Source organism: Pan troglodytes, chromosome 8 (genome assembly GCF_028858775.2).
Source record: "Pan troglodytes isolate AG18354 chromosome 8, NHGRI_mPanTro3-v2.0_pri, whole genome shotgun sequence".
In the NCBI taxonomy this organism is placed as follows: Eukaryota; Metazoa; Chordata; class Mammalia; order Primates; family Hominidae; genus Pan; species Pan troglodytes.
In genome coordinates, this window is record NC_072406.2 from 32,800,292 (window position 1) to 32,817,680 (window position 17,389).

The 17,389-nt window shown below is 40.8% G+C and overlaps 1 protein-coding gene across 2 annotated transcripts in view; it reads left to right on the forward strand.

The window, feature by feature from the left end:
• Nucleotides 1-367: 367 nt before the first annotated feature.
• PLXDC2 (plexin domain containing 2) overlaps nt 368-17,389 on the forward strand; it is a 470,147-nt gene continuing 453,125 nt past the window's right edge. For both annotated transcript variants that reach the window (XM_024346245.3, XM_063781455.1), the window contains exon 1: nt 368-1,413. In XM_024346245.3, the coding sequence (XP_024202013.1) occupies nt 1,302-1,413 (112 nt within the window). In that variant the 5' untranslated portion in view covers nt 368-1,301. The remainder of the gene's footprint in view (nt 1,414-17,389) is intronic.

Sequence of the window (17,389 nt, forward strand, 5' to 3'; positions counted from 1 at the left end):
TCGCCCCCCGCAGTCGGGCGCGAAGGCGGCCCGGGAGCCAGGTGGGTGTGGGGCGCAGTTGGCGGAGCTGCGCAGGGCGTGCGAGCAGGCTGCGAGGATGGCGCCCCGGCGGCGCGGAGGTACCGCCCCGCGCTCCCCCGCTAGCTCCCCGGACTGTCCCCTCTCCCCGCGCTCTGGGGCAGCCGGCTGCCTGGAGCGCGCGGGGCTGGAGTGGCCCTCTCCCTCCCCTTCGCTAGGCTCCCCCAGCTTAATCTGTTGGCCGCGACTCCTCAGCCAGCCCCGAGGAAAGTGCAGCCATTGGACAGGTCTGTGCGGGCTGCCGGTTTCAGGGAGGAAGGTGGGAGAAGCCTGGAGGAGCGAAGGGGAGGGCGGAGGGAGGAGGGAGGAGGGTGCGGCGGCAGATCTGGCAAATTGCGAGCTGCCTTCCCTCCTCAAAGTGTGGAGAAGGAGCGCGGGGGAGCGTGGCTACGGCAGCGCCTCCTCCGCCACCAAACTCCTGGGGCTCCGCGGGGGCTTGGGGCCACCTCCTCCTGAGTCTGGAGGAACCCTCTCCCGATAGGTTCCAGCCTGACTCCCTCCCACTCCACCCTTTTCCTTTCTTCTTCCTCTTTTTTTTTTTTTTAAACACATTTTTTTCCTGGCTTCGGACCTCAGACTGCTGCAGCCCGAACCTTCCCAGGGCTCAGCTCTTTGGAGCTGCCCATTCCTCGGGCTGCGAGAAAGGACGCGCGCCCTGCGTCGGGCGAAGAAAAGAAGCAAAACTTGTCGGGAGGGTTTCGTCATCAACCTCCTTCCCGCAAACCTAAACCTCCTGCCGGGGCCATCCCTAGACAGAGGAAAGTTCCTGCAGAGCCGACCAGCCCTAGTGGATCTGGGGCAGGCAGCGGCGCTGGCTGTGGAATTAGATCTGTTTTGAACCCAGTGGAGCGCATCGCTGGGGCTCGGAAGTCACCGTCTGCGGGCACCGGGTTGGCGCTGCCCGAGTGGAACCGACAGTTTGCGAGCCTCGGCTGCCAAGTGGCCTCTCCTCCCCGCAGTTGTTGTTCAGTGTCGGGTGAGGGCTGCGAGTGTGGCAAGTTGCAAAGAGAGCCCCAGAGGTCCGAAGAGCGCTGCGCTCCTACTCGCGTTCGCTTCTTCCTCTTCTCGGTTCCCTACTGTGAAATCGCAGCGACATTTACAAAGGCCTCCGGGTCCTACCGAGACCGATCCGCAGCGTTTGGCCCGGTCGCGCCTATTGCATCGGGAGCCCCCGAGCACCGGCGAAGGACTGGCGGGCGGGGTAGGGAGGTGGCGGCGGCGGCATGGCGAGGTTCCCGAGGGCCGACCTGGCCGCTGCAGGAGTTGTGTTACTTTGCCACTTCTTCACGGACCAGTTTCAGTTCGCCGATGGGAAACCCGGAGACCAAATCCTTGGTAAGTAAGATGCACTTTAGCTTGCTGATTTTGTGCGCAGCTGAAGACCTCTCTGGCACTCTCGTGCTCCCTACCCTCTCCCCCTAACATCACCTATCTGCCCTTGGGAAACTAATTGCAGTTGCTTTTCGGCTAAACTTAGGCTTCCCAAATGGGGAAAAGAGGGTTATCAAGAGAAGGACGCCGGGGACTAGGGGTTTTCTTGAGGCTTTCGGGCTTACTTCACCTGGGCGGCAGGGGGTGGTACTGTCTCCCCCAAGTAGCCCAGGGAGGGCTCCAGTGTGAGAGCAAAGCTTCTTCCGTGGATACATCTCCTAGGACCTGGCATCTCCAGGCTGTGTGCTCTCCGGCTCCTCCTCTTTCCTCGCTGCTGGTTAAACTAAGCGAGTGTGTGGTATGGGGTGGGTGGGGGACGTGGTGAAAGCCAGGGATTGCAGGTCTCCCCTCTGCGCGAGAAAATTCCCTATGGCGGCACCTTCCTTCCCCTGGCGATCCCCACTAGCTCCGTCTAGTGAACTGGGCCAAGCGGCGCTGTAAGTGGGGCGGGGTAGATGCGGCCGGCGCAGAGGTGGGGAGCAGGTGGGTAAGGTGGGGGCGGGCGCGCCTCTGGAGACCTACCCCTGCTCCCATTGTCCTCCGCCTGCCAGCTTCACAGACAGGCCTGAACGCGCAGAGGGTTCCTCGGAGTGCCCTGATTTTGTCCCCGAGAGGGCCCCCAACCTCCACATCCTCTTAGTGGCTGTCCTGGCAGGTGCGCGTCCTGCGGGGAGCTGCGCCCCGGGGGCGATCGCCGAGCGGGAGGCTGCCTCCTGGAACCCTGCCCACCGCGAACTGGGTGCCTACTCCCCATTTCTGCCTTTCGGTGAAGAAAGTGAAGACACAGGCAGAAAGAGATCTTGGCAGAAGTTGGTGAACTAGGGTGGACTTCGAGAGGAGGTGAAACGAGAGAAAGAGAAAAAAGAAAAAACTTGGAGGGAAAAGAAAAGAAAACGAAAACTTTCTCCTTAAGATAATCAATTTGTCAATTCTTTTCTGGTGTGTGTGTGTGTGTGTGTGTGTGTGTGTGTGTGTGTGTGTAATTTAAATGATTGCCCGGAAAGTATGCATGCGTCCTCAACAGTCAACTAGAGAGTCACAGATGGAAGGCTGGGGGGACACCTGGGGATTCCAGGCAAGGTGAATGTTGAAGACCTTGAAGGAAACCCTTGAGTGAAATTTACCAAGCCGCGACTTAGAAGACAGTCACAACACTTCGCCTGTCCCTGGTGTAAACTGTTCTAGATAAAGCACAGATACTGACTCTGCGCTCTTATTTATGGTTGAAGGGGTGTGTGTGTTGGGGTGTATGTGCAGGGAGGCAATAGGATGACAACACTTTTAAAGCTGAGAATAAAATGCAGATTTCTTGGGTGTTGACTTGTCTTTGTCACATTTAATTGTTCTGCATTAATGGACATAGGTTGTTCTTGACTGTGTATGATTTATGACAGTAGACTATACCTTTTGTTTATTTCTCTGATACGTTTCATTGGTCGGAAAAAATAACACTTTTAGCCTTCCAGGAAAGGACACAGTTATTTAAAAATTGCAACAGTAATTTTCATGTACTTATTCATGGTATGAATAGATGCTTAATAAAAACAATTAACTCCACCACAAACGAGGTTAAAAGGATGTGTGTGCCAATATGCATCCCAAGTTGTTTATTTAAAAACTTCTTTGGCACTAGGAATAAATAATGCATTTCCAGTAAAGAAAAAAAAATAAATGCCAGCAAATGTTTATCTTTTTATAAACCTGTTCCAGTAACGTTACTGAAAAAAGAATATATGTACACACACACACACACACACACACAATACACACACATTTGCTATGCCAAGAAGTTCAGAAATTGAGGATGAAATTCATCCCAAAGTAAGATTGGCCATATAATTAAAAGCCCTTGCTGTGGGAAATATAAAATACTTAAAATGTTCAACATCAGTGTACTGGTATTTTAAGCTAGTTGAATATTTCTGATGGGAAATATACTCTAGAAACCCATATATTGATAGGATTGATTTTAAAAAGAATGGTTTTAAATTCCTTGGCAAATTTTCGAAGACTTTTATAAACAGAAGTAGCTTCTTTCCTGGACATCATTTACATGTAGTTTTATGAAAAAAATATTGTAATTAAATGGTTAGCTTACTGAATATATAAAAAAAGCAAGGTGAAACAGAAAAAAGTATACAACTTTATTTGTAAAATAGTCTATATAAAAGTTCAGTATGGGGGGAAAAGTCCAATAGTCTTGACATTTGTCATGCAACAATCAGGATTTTTATTACAGACATGTTGGCACAGGAACAATATCTGATTTCATAACAGGGACATTTTATTATGCGTTACTTTAGTAAATGCTGCAGTTGATTTTATTGCCACCAGAGGGCAGATAAACTGCTAATTTCCTCTATTATTCCCTTTTCTGTTTTAGAGGGAAGTAGTTTATGTTTATCATATAATTTACACTTATTTTAGTTGTTCTTCTCTGGTTGAATATTTTTCTGTTATTTCCTGCTTTTGTTGGAGTTAAACAATTTACTTTGAAATATTACTCATTTGTAGAGTTTGTTATGAGAGTGTTGCTGTTGAGACATAATCATTAAAGTTTCTGTTTGCATATAAACCTAGAGCACAGTGATATAATAGAGGGGTTAATTCAAGTGAATATTTATTGTAAAATGGACATCTGTCATATTATTGGACAAAAGACAGGTTAATTATTTTATCCATCAATGACTTGAGGCTACATGCAAAATTTTAAAAATATGAAATATGAGTTTCTTTTTCCTTTAGAGAAGAGATACAAGTTTTGAAGCTTGAGGTTGGGTAAGTTTGGACTGAGACATAATTGTAGTGTAGAACATTTATATCAAAGGTAATTTTTGTTGTTGTTGTTCATGGATGTCTGCCTAGAGGTTTGGAATTATTATAATCAGGAGAATTTGCACATTTCAGTGTGATCTTCAGAAATAAACTCTTGTCAGGGAGAATGTATTTGAATAAAACTTAATAATGAAAGATACTAATTTTGCTCCAGACAGGTTTCTTCACTGCAAGAATCAGATACTCACAGAGTATGTAGAAAATATGTGTCCTTATCAATTAGTTTTGTCATTTTTTCCTAAAAGCTATCTCCTATTGCAGAAACATTATGTTTTTAAAGAGGAATGAGTTGATCAACAGCCTTGATCATGGGATCTAAAGTCTTCAGCTGCAGGCTGGGCACAGCAGCTCATGCCTGTAATCCCAGCACTTTGGGAGGCCGAGGTGGGCGGATCACCTGAGGTCAGGAGTTCGAGACCAGCCTGGCCAACATGGTGAAACCTGTCTCTACTAAAAATACAAAAATTAGCCGTGTGTGGTGGTAGACCCCTGTAATCCTGGCTATACTTGGGAGGCTGAGGCAGGAGAATCACTTGAACCCAGGAGGCGGAGGTAGCAGCGAGCCGAGATTGCATCATTGCACTCCAGCCTGGACGGGCGACAAAGGGAGACCGTGCCTCAAAAAAAAAATAAATAAATAAAAATAAGTAAACAAACAAATAAATAAAGTCTTCAGCTACTTTCTCATCACATTAATACAGTCTCTTCTCCATGGTCTTCAAGGCCATTGCCATGTGGCCTCAAGCACTTTCCCACCCTCTCTCCCCTGCCTGTTCTTGAAAGCTCTCACCAGATGAGCTGCTGAAGTTCCCTGAGTGTGTACCATGCATTACCACTTCTGCCATTCCTCCTGCTCTTCCTTCTCTAAGTGCATCTCCATCCATCCATTTTCCAATTTTTCCTGCAGATTTATCTCAAGTGACACTCTCCACAAAAGGACATGTTGTCTTAGAATTCTCAGTGCACTTTATGCCTTCTTCAAAGGCACTTGCTTGATATTGTAGGGTTTCCTTTTCTTTCCATTTCTGCCTCTCTCTCATGTATTCTGTTAGACCAGACCATACGTTCCTGAGGTCAGGGTCTGTTGTCATTTATTTCTGAATCTGCTGTGGCAACAACCAATAAATAGTTGCAATAAATGGTTGTTGGACTGAACTGAACTGAATAGAACTATAGTTCAAGCTGAATTATTAATTTGAATGCCACGTTGGGAGACTTTTTAAATAATTCCCATGCTAAGACTTTGTCCATCCCTAGGATAGAAATAAATTTAAAACGAACTTTGGAGAGTAACTGTTGAAACCAAAGCATAAGATCCAGAAGTCTGCTAAACTATCCTTCTACTATTAGGTGGGACTTTCAAAAAATTCATTCGACCATTCTTCTATCCTGCTGGTTTCTGAGTGAATGTTCACTCATGTTCTTAATCTCATATCTTTTTTCTTTTATACATTCCTTTAAAAAAATTCTTTGTTTTAATTTTTAATTTTTAATAATATGTATTTAAGCTGTGCAACATGATGCTTGTTTATTTTCTAATTCTATGTTTAAGAGAAACCAAATTGCATTTGTATTTCTGTGTCTGAATTATTTTACTTAGCACAATGTCCCCCACCTTCATCCATGCTATCACAAATAGCAAGATCTTCTTTTTTAAAGCTAAATAATATTCCATTGTGCATATATATATGCACTATATATGCAATATATAATGTATATACACTATATATGCAATATATAGTATATATGCAGTATATATAATATATATGCACTACATATGCAATATATAATATACATGCCCTATATATGCAATATATATAATATATGCACTATATATGCAATATATATAATATATATGCACTATATATGGAATATATATGCACTACATATGCAATGTATATGGAATATATATCCAGTTATTCATCAATGGACACTCAGGTTGTTGTCATATCTTGGCTATTGTGAATAATGCTTCAGTTAACATGGGAGTGAAGATACCTCTTAAAGGCTCTGGTTTTATTTTCTTCAGGTATATATACAGAAGAGAGGTTGCTAGCTCATATGGTGGTTTTATTTTTGATTTTTTGAAGCAACTTCATATTGTTCTTTTTATGGCTCTACCAATTTACATTCCCACCAACAGTGTATAAGGGTTCCCTTTTCTCCACATCCTCACCCACACTTACTATCTATCGTCTTTTTGACAATAGCCATCTTAATATTAGTAGGTGTGAGATGATACCTTATTGTGATTTTGATTTGTATTTCCCTAATGATTAGTGATGTTGAGGACCATGTCATATGCCTGTTGGCCATTTTTTTTTTTTGTCTTCTTTGGAGAAATGTCTTTTTTAGGCACTTTGCCTATTTTAATATCAGTTATTTACGTTAAGCCTTCTGTTGATAGATAGGACTTTCAAAAAGTTTATTCCACTATTTTCCTATACTGCTAGTTTCTTTCTGGATGTTTACTTACTTTTTTTTTTGAGACAGAGTCTCGCTCTCTCTCCCAGTCTGGAGTGCAGTGGCGCGATTTCAGCTCACTGCAAGCACCGCCTCCCAGGTTCACGCCATTCTCCTGCCTCAACCTCCCAAGTAGCTGGGACTACAGGCACCCGCCACCACACCCAGCTAATTTTTTGTATTTTTTAGTAGAGACGGGGTTTCACTGTGTTAGCCAGGATGGTCTTGATCTCCTGACCTCGTGATCAACCCACCTCAGCCTCCCAAAGTGCTGGGATGTTTATTTATGCTTTTAATTTAATATCTTAAAATATAGTATACATATATATGTACATATGCATACATATATGGTGGTGGTGGTGTTTCATTTCACTGAAGATGAAGACTATTAAATAATTTTGGTTCTTTGTGGGATTCTTTTTGAATTAAACTGTTTTAGGCCTCATGTCACTAAACTATAATGAAGGAGGCTGTAAAAATATTGTCTCGGCTGGGCGTGGTGGCTCACGCCTGTGATCCCAGCACGTTTTTGGGAGGTGGAGGTGGGTAGATCAAGAGGTCAGGAGATCAAGACCATCCTGGCCAACATGGTGAAACCCCATCTTCCCTAAAAATAAAAAAATTAGCCAGGCATGGTGGCATGCACCTGTAGTCCCAGCTACTCAGGAGGCTGAGGCAGGAGAATCGCTTGACCCGGGAGGTGGAGGTTGAGATCCCGCCACTGCACTCCAGCTGGGCAACAGAGCAAGACTCCATCTCAAAAAAAAAAAAAATTCTCATAAAACCTGTTTTGAGGTGAGGTTCAGTGGCTCACACCTGTAATCCCAACACTTTGGGAGGCCGAGACAGGGGGATTGCTTGAGTCCACGATTTGGAGACCAGCCTGGGCAACATAGGGAAGAGACCTCATCTCTACAGTTTTTTTATTTTGTTTTGTTTTGTTTTGTTTTTAATTAGCTGGTCATGGTGGTGCACACCTGTAGTCCCAGCTACTTGGTAGGCTGAGGTGGGAGGATCACTTGAACCCAGGAGGTCAGGGCTGCAATGAGCTGTGATTACACCACTGCATTCCAGCCTGGCCAACAGAGTGTGACCCTGTCTCAAAAAATAAAATAATAAAAAATCTTGCTGTGGGAGCTGTTACAGGGAAGTAGATGAGGATATTCTGCAATACATTGCACGGTGTCTGCTTCCCAAGATATTATGCCATGAGAAAATGAGAAAGAGAAAGAGACAGAGACAGGGTGAGAGACCTTATGTTTCAATAACAGACATAGTTCTTTTGAACTTGTTTGTATCTTCTGGACATTATAAATAGTACCTAGGAGTTTTACCATTTAACTTTTGGTTTCTTGAAATCTCAGTGCACGATTTGTGGCCCACCTCCAACAAGTATATAAACCTTCTGGCCTACATTTGTGTGCTAGCTTACCTATGTCTTCATCTTACCTTTTCTACCTTTTCTCACTTAAAATCTTGTTTGGTATTTGTTTTGGAGATGGGAAAAAAGCAAATAAAATTGAATCGCCATAATACATAAGGTTGTGTATCACTAAGTTGCTTTCCACTTTCTCTTAATCTGATGAATTCCAGCCCTTTGGCTTTATTCTGAGCACATTTTCCCAACGCTTTAATTATCTCTGTAGAGTACTCCATTCTGAGAGGTCTTTCTTCACTGAGTTCACACAGGATATCTTCCCTCACTGCCTCCCACACAATGATTCTGTTAAGCTGAGGAAGTTACTAGAGAATGACAGGCTAAGTAGTGATGCTTTCATTAAGAAAGTTTCTTCCACTATTTATTGTGTTATACATTAACAGGATAATAGCTGACAAAAGATGAGAATATAAAATATTCCACATGTGTTTATAACCAGACAGTGAACTCATTTCATATTTATTGTTTGGTTTTATTTTCCTCTTTTTAATTAAAAAGGTGGTAAGCTGTGGAATGATGGTATAGATTTGTATATTTAAATAGAATTAGAGGTCTTATCAGGGGCCTGTTTGGAATTAGCCTGTTAAGGATTACAGATCTGAACATGGGGTCAGACACTAAGTGACGTTACTGGATATCCAGACTTTTAAATCTCTTCCGCCAGAGGCGATCAAACCAGATCTAAGCACTGGTACCTTTACCCTACCCTTCAAATTAAAATAGGCTGTCCTCACTCTTTCTGCTTGAGGCCTTATCATAGGTAGTGGTCTGTGAATTTTGTCAAGAGAGGGTCACAGGCCAAGATGCACACTGACTTCCTTTTTACTTGTCTGGAATCTTATTACTCAGTTCCTCAATTGTTTTTTACTCAATAATTGGACATTTTCCTTAGAATCCATGTTGCTCGAGGTCTCGTCCTGTAGGTAAGGTGTGTAGCTCATTGAGGCTTTGAGAATATGGAGAGAATGTTAAGAGTTTGCCCTATGGAAAAACTGCATAGGAATCCGAATATTTGAAAGTCAATTCTCTATATATTCCTTGGAGTGTTCAGTGATACAAAAAGTCTAAATAAAACTGATATATTCTCTTTGAGTATGATGCTTGGTAAGTACACTCTGGTTCATTTTGATTAGGATACTGTATTCTTGGGTCCAGCTGGAATATGGAACATTGAACATTCGATAATGTTTTTTGGGTAGTAGTTACAGATATCTGCTTACAGTAGTAACTGCTTACAGCAGTAACTCCTACCATTTTCTCTCTGAAACCATTATATGAACATCCAATAAAATATTTATTTCCCTAAAGCTTAAAAGGGAAGTAGGACAGGCAGAATTTATCATTTAGAGCATGAAATATACCAATAATGATGAGTTTTAAGATGGGAAAGTATTTAAGGTACATTTCAGGTACTGCTCATGCTGAATCTATTATATCTATTTGCTGAATTCTTTCCAACATACAAACTTAGACTGTAGCTACCGCTGACCTAATGAGCCTGGTTATTTATATGCTGTCTTTTTGTTCATTTGTGTGGTCAAAAGGGCCCACTCACCTTCCTGTGGGCATAGCTGGCGGGAGCAAGTCTGGTATTTCAGCTGACTTCTCCTTTTGGCTTTCTCTTCTCCTTCTCCTTTTGCTATCTTTTCCCTTCAATTCATTGAAAAATGTCTATATGTAAATTACATAAATGCAATCTGCATTGCAAAATATCCCAATGGAAAGTATATATGAAATAATTTTTGGCAAACTGAGTCATGTTCTTAGTGGATATGGGTTCCTGTGATTTCAAGGAATGCTGTCCTGAACTTTTAATTTAAAAACATTCAACCTCCTAATTATTTTGCCAGTCCATAGTTTTATGTTTAAGATTGCCCAAAATCTACTGCTTGTCCATAATTCTTTCAAGAATTATTGCTTCTGATATTAGCCATTTTTATTCTATTTACTATTTATATAGGTCCTGGGAATATACACCTTTGAATTTTTTGTTGTTGTCATTTAGCCCTTTAATTTGCTAATTCCAGGAAACAAAAATTGAACTAAGAGACATACCACTGTGTCTTTGCACTTTTTTTCCTTGGTGCTTGTTTGGAGCAGAAACAGGAGGGTCATTTTAGTTTTTTTGTCATACAAGAAAAATTTGAGGAATATTTTAATACTTTGAAAACTGTGGATGCCCTGTGAAAATCAAGTTGACTTGTGAGGTTAAAACAAATTTTATTTCACATTTTAGTTCGAGAGCATTCTTGCTATATTACAAAGATATTGCTCAGTGCTTTATTTTCATATGCTGGTTTTGTTAAACTAGCATAGGATATTATATATCTTGTATAATGTACAGTTGTACCTACTTTGATTCATAACTTGGCTTTAAAATTTTTATGTAGCTTTAAAAAAGGTTTTTTTTTTGTTCAAACTGAATGAATTTTTTGAAAACCTTTTGTTTTACCTGAAGTGTGAGTAAATATAGCTCCTGTATTAGAATCTTGTGGTCGCGTTTGTTAATATGGAAAGACTTGCAAAATACTGATGGGTATGTTGTGAAACAATTTTGGTGGAGACTGAGTTGTGTAATAAATCACATCACTTGCTGTTTTGTTTTTAGCAACTGCATCTACTTGTGTTGGTCTTAATTGTAATCTGCTGGTCCACAACTGATTTGTTCAGTTTTCCATCCATGGATAATTAGTGCTCTTGTGAATGTGAGGGTAGGAGCATCCTTGCAAACGTCTTTTCCTGTTTACATGCAGGAGTTGCTTGGCTTATATTTAGAGCTAGAATTTCTGGGTTATTGGGTTTGTGAAAGGGCTACTCCAAAAAGATAAATCCTGAAATAAGCCCTGCTGAGATAATCCACTTTGAAGATAAAGGGGGTGGGGGAACCCATAATTATCCCTGTACTGATACACAGTCTTAATTACTGTAGCTTTATAATAAGTCTTTATATCTGACGGGACAAACTGGTCCTCCTTGTTCTTGCTCTTCAGAAGCTGGCTATTTCAGGAGGTTCTTTCCTTTTCCAGAGCCATTTTAGAATAAACATTTCAGATTTTGCTACAAACTCTTGGGCATTTTAGAATAAACATTTCAGATTTTGCTACAAACTCTTGGGCTTTTGATTGCAATCTTATGAAATCTCTGGGTCATTTTGTAAATAATTCAATTTCTAAACAACTGGGAGACTACGTAATTTCTTTTCTACAACATCCAATGGCCAGAACAAGTACCACAGGGCTTCATAACAATTTTCTTTTTTTTTTTTTTTTTTTTTTAAGACAGAGTCTCACTTTGTTGCCCAGGCTGGAGTGCAGTGGCACGATCTTGGCTCACTGCAACATCCACCTCCCGGGTTCAAGTGATTTTCCTGCCTCAGTCTCCCAAATAGCTGCAACTACAGGCGCGCCACCACACCCGGCTAATTTGTGTATTTTTAGTAGAGATGGGGTTTCACCATGTTGGCCAAGCTGGTCTCCAACTCCTGACCTCAAGTGATCCACCCATTTTGGCCTCCCAAAGTGCTGGGATTACAGACATGAGCCACCACGCCCAGCCATCATAACAAATTGTTAATAGTGACTATTTGACTGTGACCTTTTTTAGTTGAAATGAAATTTCCAGATGGAGAGCTGGGGAGGTTTTCTTATCACATCATCAGACTAACCATACATCTAATTGTTTCCTAGGAAACAAATGGGGAATGATAGCTTAATTAAAATGAACAACTCAGTTAAGGGAAGGAAATGTTAATACCTGGCTTCTTAGGAACTATCACGATGGAGGAGTGAGCTCAACTCAAATAACACATGGACATGATGATATTTTCGCAATCTGCCTCTTCGCATCTTATCTCTGGACCAGCAACGCTCCAATCAAGACTTTGTCTTAAGTTTGCTGCATCCTAAGAAACAGCTTTGGAAAGAAAGGTAAAATCTCCAAGCTTTAGGATCCTCCTTAACAATGGTTCACTAGCTGATTCATTTCGATCCCATTGGAGATTTACTTTGAATGAGAGTACAGTTTGCAAGTTGCTACCCCTCCATAGACAATAGAATTTATTATTTTATTTAGACTACAGGCATTTGCAAATGAGAGGGGTACAATTTTGTTGTTTGATTTGAAAATGTGAACTCCACCTCCAGCTCAGCACAGTCCATGACTGGCTACGGCTCTGAAGTCAGGCTTGGTGATCTGAGTATTTTTTAATCAGGAGTACATGGAAAAGCCAGGCAGCTTGTTTTATTTCTTGGTTGTTTAGCCTTCTTTATCTTTTTAACATCTGTTGTTCATTTCAGATATTTTTAAAAACAAGCAATATTTAAAGTCATTCTGCACATGACAGTCTCATTGTCTGGACATTGCAAAACAGCTCCATGCAGGAAGCCAGATTGGTGCAATCTCAGTTTTGTCAAGCTGTTTTTAGAAGAGGTGTTTGAAAATAGGCATGGCCAATAAGAAGCTGATTTTTTTTTAAGCCAAGGACTTTTGTTTGACTTCAGATGGCTTTTCTCCAGCCCCCAGTTCTATTGTTCTGTCTTCAACAGGCCTGGCCTTTCTAGCCTGGCTGACTGCAAAGGCTTCCCACCTTACCTCCAAAGTTGCCTTGCTGGAACCCATTCTTCATTCCACAGCCAGAAAGATCTTTCTAAAATGCAAATCTGACTGTGTCCCTCCTCTGTTGGAACCACTCCTGTGCCTTTCTGTTGCTCTCATGCTGAAGGTATCTGGTCCTGTTTGACCTCTTCAGGTTCAAGTTCAGCACTTTCTGTTCTTCCCCAGGATCCCCGTACATTGTCTCTGTTCCGAAATTGTGCACGTGCTTTTACCTCTTTTTGGTGCATGCTTTCCTCTTTTTTTTTTTTTTTTTTTTTTGGCTTTTTGTCCTTCAGATCTCCACTTAGCCTTGATGTCTTCATCGTTTCACTGATCATCAATAGTAATTACTTGTGCCTGCATTTGACTATAAACTGCCTTCTGTGACTCATTCTCCAGTGCCTCCCTAGCTCCAAGCATAGGAAGCTCTCTGAAAATTTGCTGTAGGATGCTTGTTAGTGTTCCACTTTTATAAATGGTGCTGTGTTTGTTCAGGTTTATCACTCATGCAAAGAGTTTTGTTGATACTTTCTTACCACATGTTTCTTTGAGCAAAATTTCTAAGTCACAATTTCTGTAATGTGATGTCCTGGGTTAAAGTATCAATGACAGGCCAGGCACCGGGGCTCATGCCTATAATCTCAGCACTTTGGAAGGCCTCTACTAAAAATACAAAAAATTAGCCAGACGTGGTGGCGGGCACCTGTAGTCCCAGCTACTCGGAGGCTGTGGCATGAGAATCACTGGAACCCAAAAGGTGGAGGTTGCAGTGAGCCGAGATCATGCCACTGTGCTCCAGCCTAGGCAACAGAGTGAGACTCCATATCAAAAGTAAAAATTAAAAAAAAAAGTCAAAATGTACAGAGAAGGTAGAGATGGAGTGACTGCAAAGTAAGATAATTTGTCATATATATTTGTGAAGAACTGAGAAGTCATTTACAAAGGATGATTTACAAATTGTCCAGTCATATACTAAGCTAGCAAGAACAGAGAAAGGGATACTTTAATCGGTGTTATCAAGAGTAGTTTTAAATTTCTGAGCTTTGTAAATCTGAATAACATTTCAAAGGCTGTGAAAGGACAAGATTTTAATCCTCTCTAATTTGTAACCCACAACTTGAATTGTCTGATAAAATATTAAAATCTGTTAATTTGCTTCTCTGGAGAGAATTCCATAGTTAAAAATGATATATGGATAAACAATGAGTGAAATAGAAATTAGAGATAGAGCCGTGAAATTTGCATAATTAGCTTTCCACCTATCTCAAGGCAAAGGAGTCCAGCTGGGAAACAGCCCCTGGGAAATAGATATTTAAGAGATTTTTCAGATACAGATCACTAGGTAGCCTTTTAAATATTTTTCAACAAAAGAATCAATACAATCTCTTAGTACCACACTCAGGGACTTGAGTTAACTCTTTTCACAGTCTTAATGTGATCCACTTGCTGACGTTTTAATCCGTTCAGGTGAGCATCTTCCATGTAATCAACAGTTTGTTTCTCTTATACTCAGAGCACATTTTTTTCTTACCTTGGCTTTTACTGTTTTTCTTGAAACATTCTCCAGAGTTCTTCCTCTCTTCCATACTCATGGTATGGTGTGAACATCTGATATTTCTATCTCCTCAGTATCTCTTTCCCCCATCCTTTGGTAACAGCACCCTCCCATTATTTAGGAATGTCCTCTCCCCACTCTATGTTGTTCTCCTGGGTTTCTTTTAATAGTGGCATATTTCCTGTGATCAGCTTGTGTCTCAAAAGTGGCCATGCAGAGTGTATCTTCACCCCTGGACCTCAGGCTAACTGGTCTTTCTCTAACTATGCTCCGGAAGAGAGAAGGTTTTTTTTTTTCCTGGGAGTTGTTGCATTGGGAAGATAAAAGTCTAGAGCCATCCATAAGCAATCTTGGACTGCCCAATGTGATAAAGCAGGAAATTCTGATTTTGAGCTGGGATTTGTTACTTGCTGCTGAAAGAGTCTTGAGAAATCCATCAAAGTGTTTAATTATATTGCTATTTGTGTAAGTATTCAATTGAGGACTATTCTTCCCACTAAATTGTAAGCTCTATGAGGGTAAGAACCAGGTTTGTTTCCTTTTTTTTGTTTGTTTTTTTGCTTGTTTATTTTCTTGGCACCTTTCATAGTGCTTGGTATATAGAAGGCAATTAATAAATACTTAATGAATTTTTCTGCATAATTTTCATTTGGTAGGGCATATTATCAATGACCATTAAAATGATTCAAATCTCAGATGTCCAGTGGCATTCATCAGATAAGTCATAAGCTGTGACTGTGATATATTCTTTCTTCTCTGTTGGTTTTCTTGGGTGATTTTTTAATCCCATTCTGATATTACATATTCAATTCTTGTACCTGGGTCTTATTTTTCTCATCTTTCTTGGTGTTTCACTTACTGTCTTCCTTTATTTGGCTAGCAGTTCCTGTCCTCATTTTATTTTTCCTATGGGTATAGATGAACTTTCTAGGCAGTGGGAAACCATGAAAGGGAAGGCTTTAACTCTTTTTTGTTTTTTTAACTTTTATTTTAGGCTGAGGGGTACATGTGAAGGTTTGTTATTTAGGTAAGCTTGTGCCACAGGGGTTTGCTGTACAGATTATTTTGTCACCCAGGTAGTAAGCTTAGTACCCTATAGTTATTTTTTCTGCTCCTCTCACTCCTCCCACTCTCCGCCCTCAGGTAGACCCCAGTGTCTGTTGTTCTCTTTGTGCCCATGTGTTCTCATCGTTTAGCTCCCACTTACAAGTAAGAACATGTGATATTTGGTTTTCTGTTTGTGCATTACTTTGCTAAGGATAATGTCCTCCATCCATTTTCCTGCCAAGGGTATGATCTCATTCTTTTTGGTGGCTGCATAATATTCCATAGTGTATAGGTATCATATTTTCTTCATTCACTCCATCACTGATGTACATTTAGGTTGATTCCACATCTTTGCTATTGTAAATAGTACTGCAATGCATGTTTGCATGCGTGTGTCTTTATGGTAGAATGATTTATGTTTTTGACCCAGCAATCCCTTTACTGCGTACACACCCACAGCTTTAACTCTTTCATGGATGACATATCATAGTTTTTGTTAGTCCAATAATCTGCACCCAGAAATAAGAGGCAAAAACCCATCAAACAAATGGGTTTTTCGTTTATTCATTCATTATTTTTCATTTATTCATAAGTGCTCCATAGCCAATGCTTATTGATTTTGTTTATTTAATACTTTTGTTTATTGGGGTTCTCCAGAATTTAAAAAATTTAAAAACAAAACAAAAATAGTATAACTATGCTTCAGACATAGCACCTAGCACATAGTAGGCTCTTAATTTAAAAATTGTTGACTGACTTATTGAATAGCCCACAAAGGTCTATCTTGCATCTAATAAATGCATTGACTCATTTATCTTTCCATTCATTTACTCAATAACTAATCAGTAATTAAAAAGAAACACGGAGGAATGCATGAATGCACTTATTAGAAATAAAACAGACTGTTGTAGGTTAATTGAAAACCTAGCCATTCTATCTCATATTCTTTATACATAAGTTGGAGATGATACATGTTACACATGTATGTGTGATGTGTGCTTAAAACATATGACATTTCATGATATAATTTGAAATATCTTTGTAAAGTTCAATTTGCATAATTTTTATATTAGTTAACCTTTTCCTCCACCAGGGTAACTTCAGTTGGAAGATGTTTCTACTGTCAATCGAATTTTTTAATTCACTGTGTGAGATAGAAAAAGACATGGTTTCTATATATAAGGGGTGTGACTTACAAGAGACTATGTGCATGTGTATAACATGGATACAGTGCGAGGGACAAACCAATACTTGTGGTTGCACAAGAGACCTGGGGAAGAGTCCCGCGGGGGTGTGTGTGGTGGGAAAGTTCTCCAGGGAAGACAACATTCGATTGTCTTGTGGTTGCTAAAAGGATGCTTTTGATGCCAGATGGGCTTGAGTCCAAATCTTGGCTCTGAAATTTCCTCGTTGCCATTTTGACCTTGGGAAAAAATATTAACCCTCGAACCTCCATTTCTTCATCTGTAACACAGCAGTAAAATTACTCGTCTCTCTAGTCATAATAACTGTTGTCAAAAATGTCTGTTCTCTGAATGTTTGGTGGGTTTCAGTAGAAAAAATAAGGAAGTTGGAAGTGGGAAGTTAAGGATGTCAGAGGCAGAGACAAAAAAGGGCAGGGCAAGGCATGGAATTTTCTCTGAAAACTTTACTTAATCTCATTAAGTATTGGTTATTGATGAATCTATATTTCAAAGTACCAGACATAAAACCATATCACCTTCGGTCTAATGATAGTCAAGTGCAGTGCTACTGTTGTAGGTCTGGGAAAAATTCAGGCCAATGAGAGCCTTTGATGGCCATGGGAACAGTAAATTGCAGCAGTGCTGCAATTAACTAGAAGTGCCGACTGCACCTCCAGCAGGCTCAGACTTGCATGGCTGCCTGCTGGAATGCAAAGCTTTTCTCTTATTCACAACCCTCCCACTCACTCATTGATAGCCTAGGGC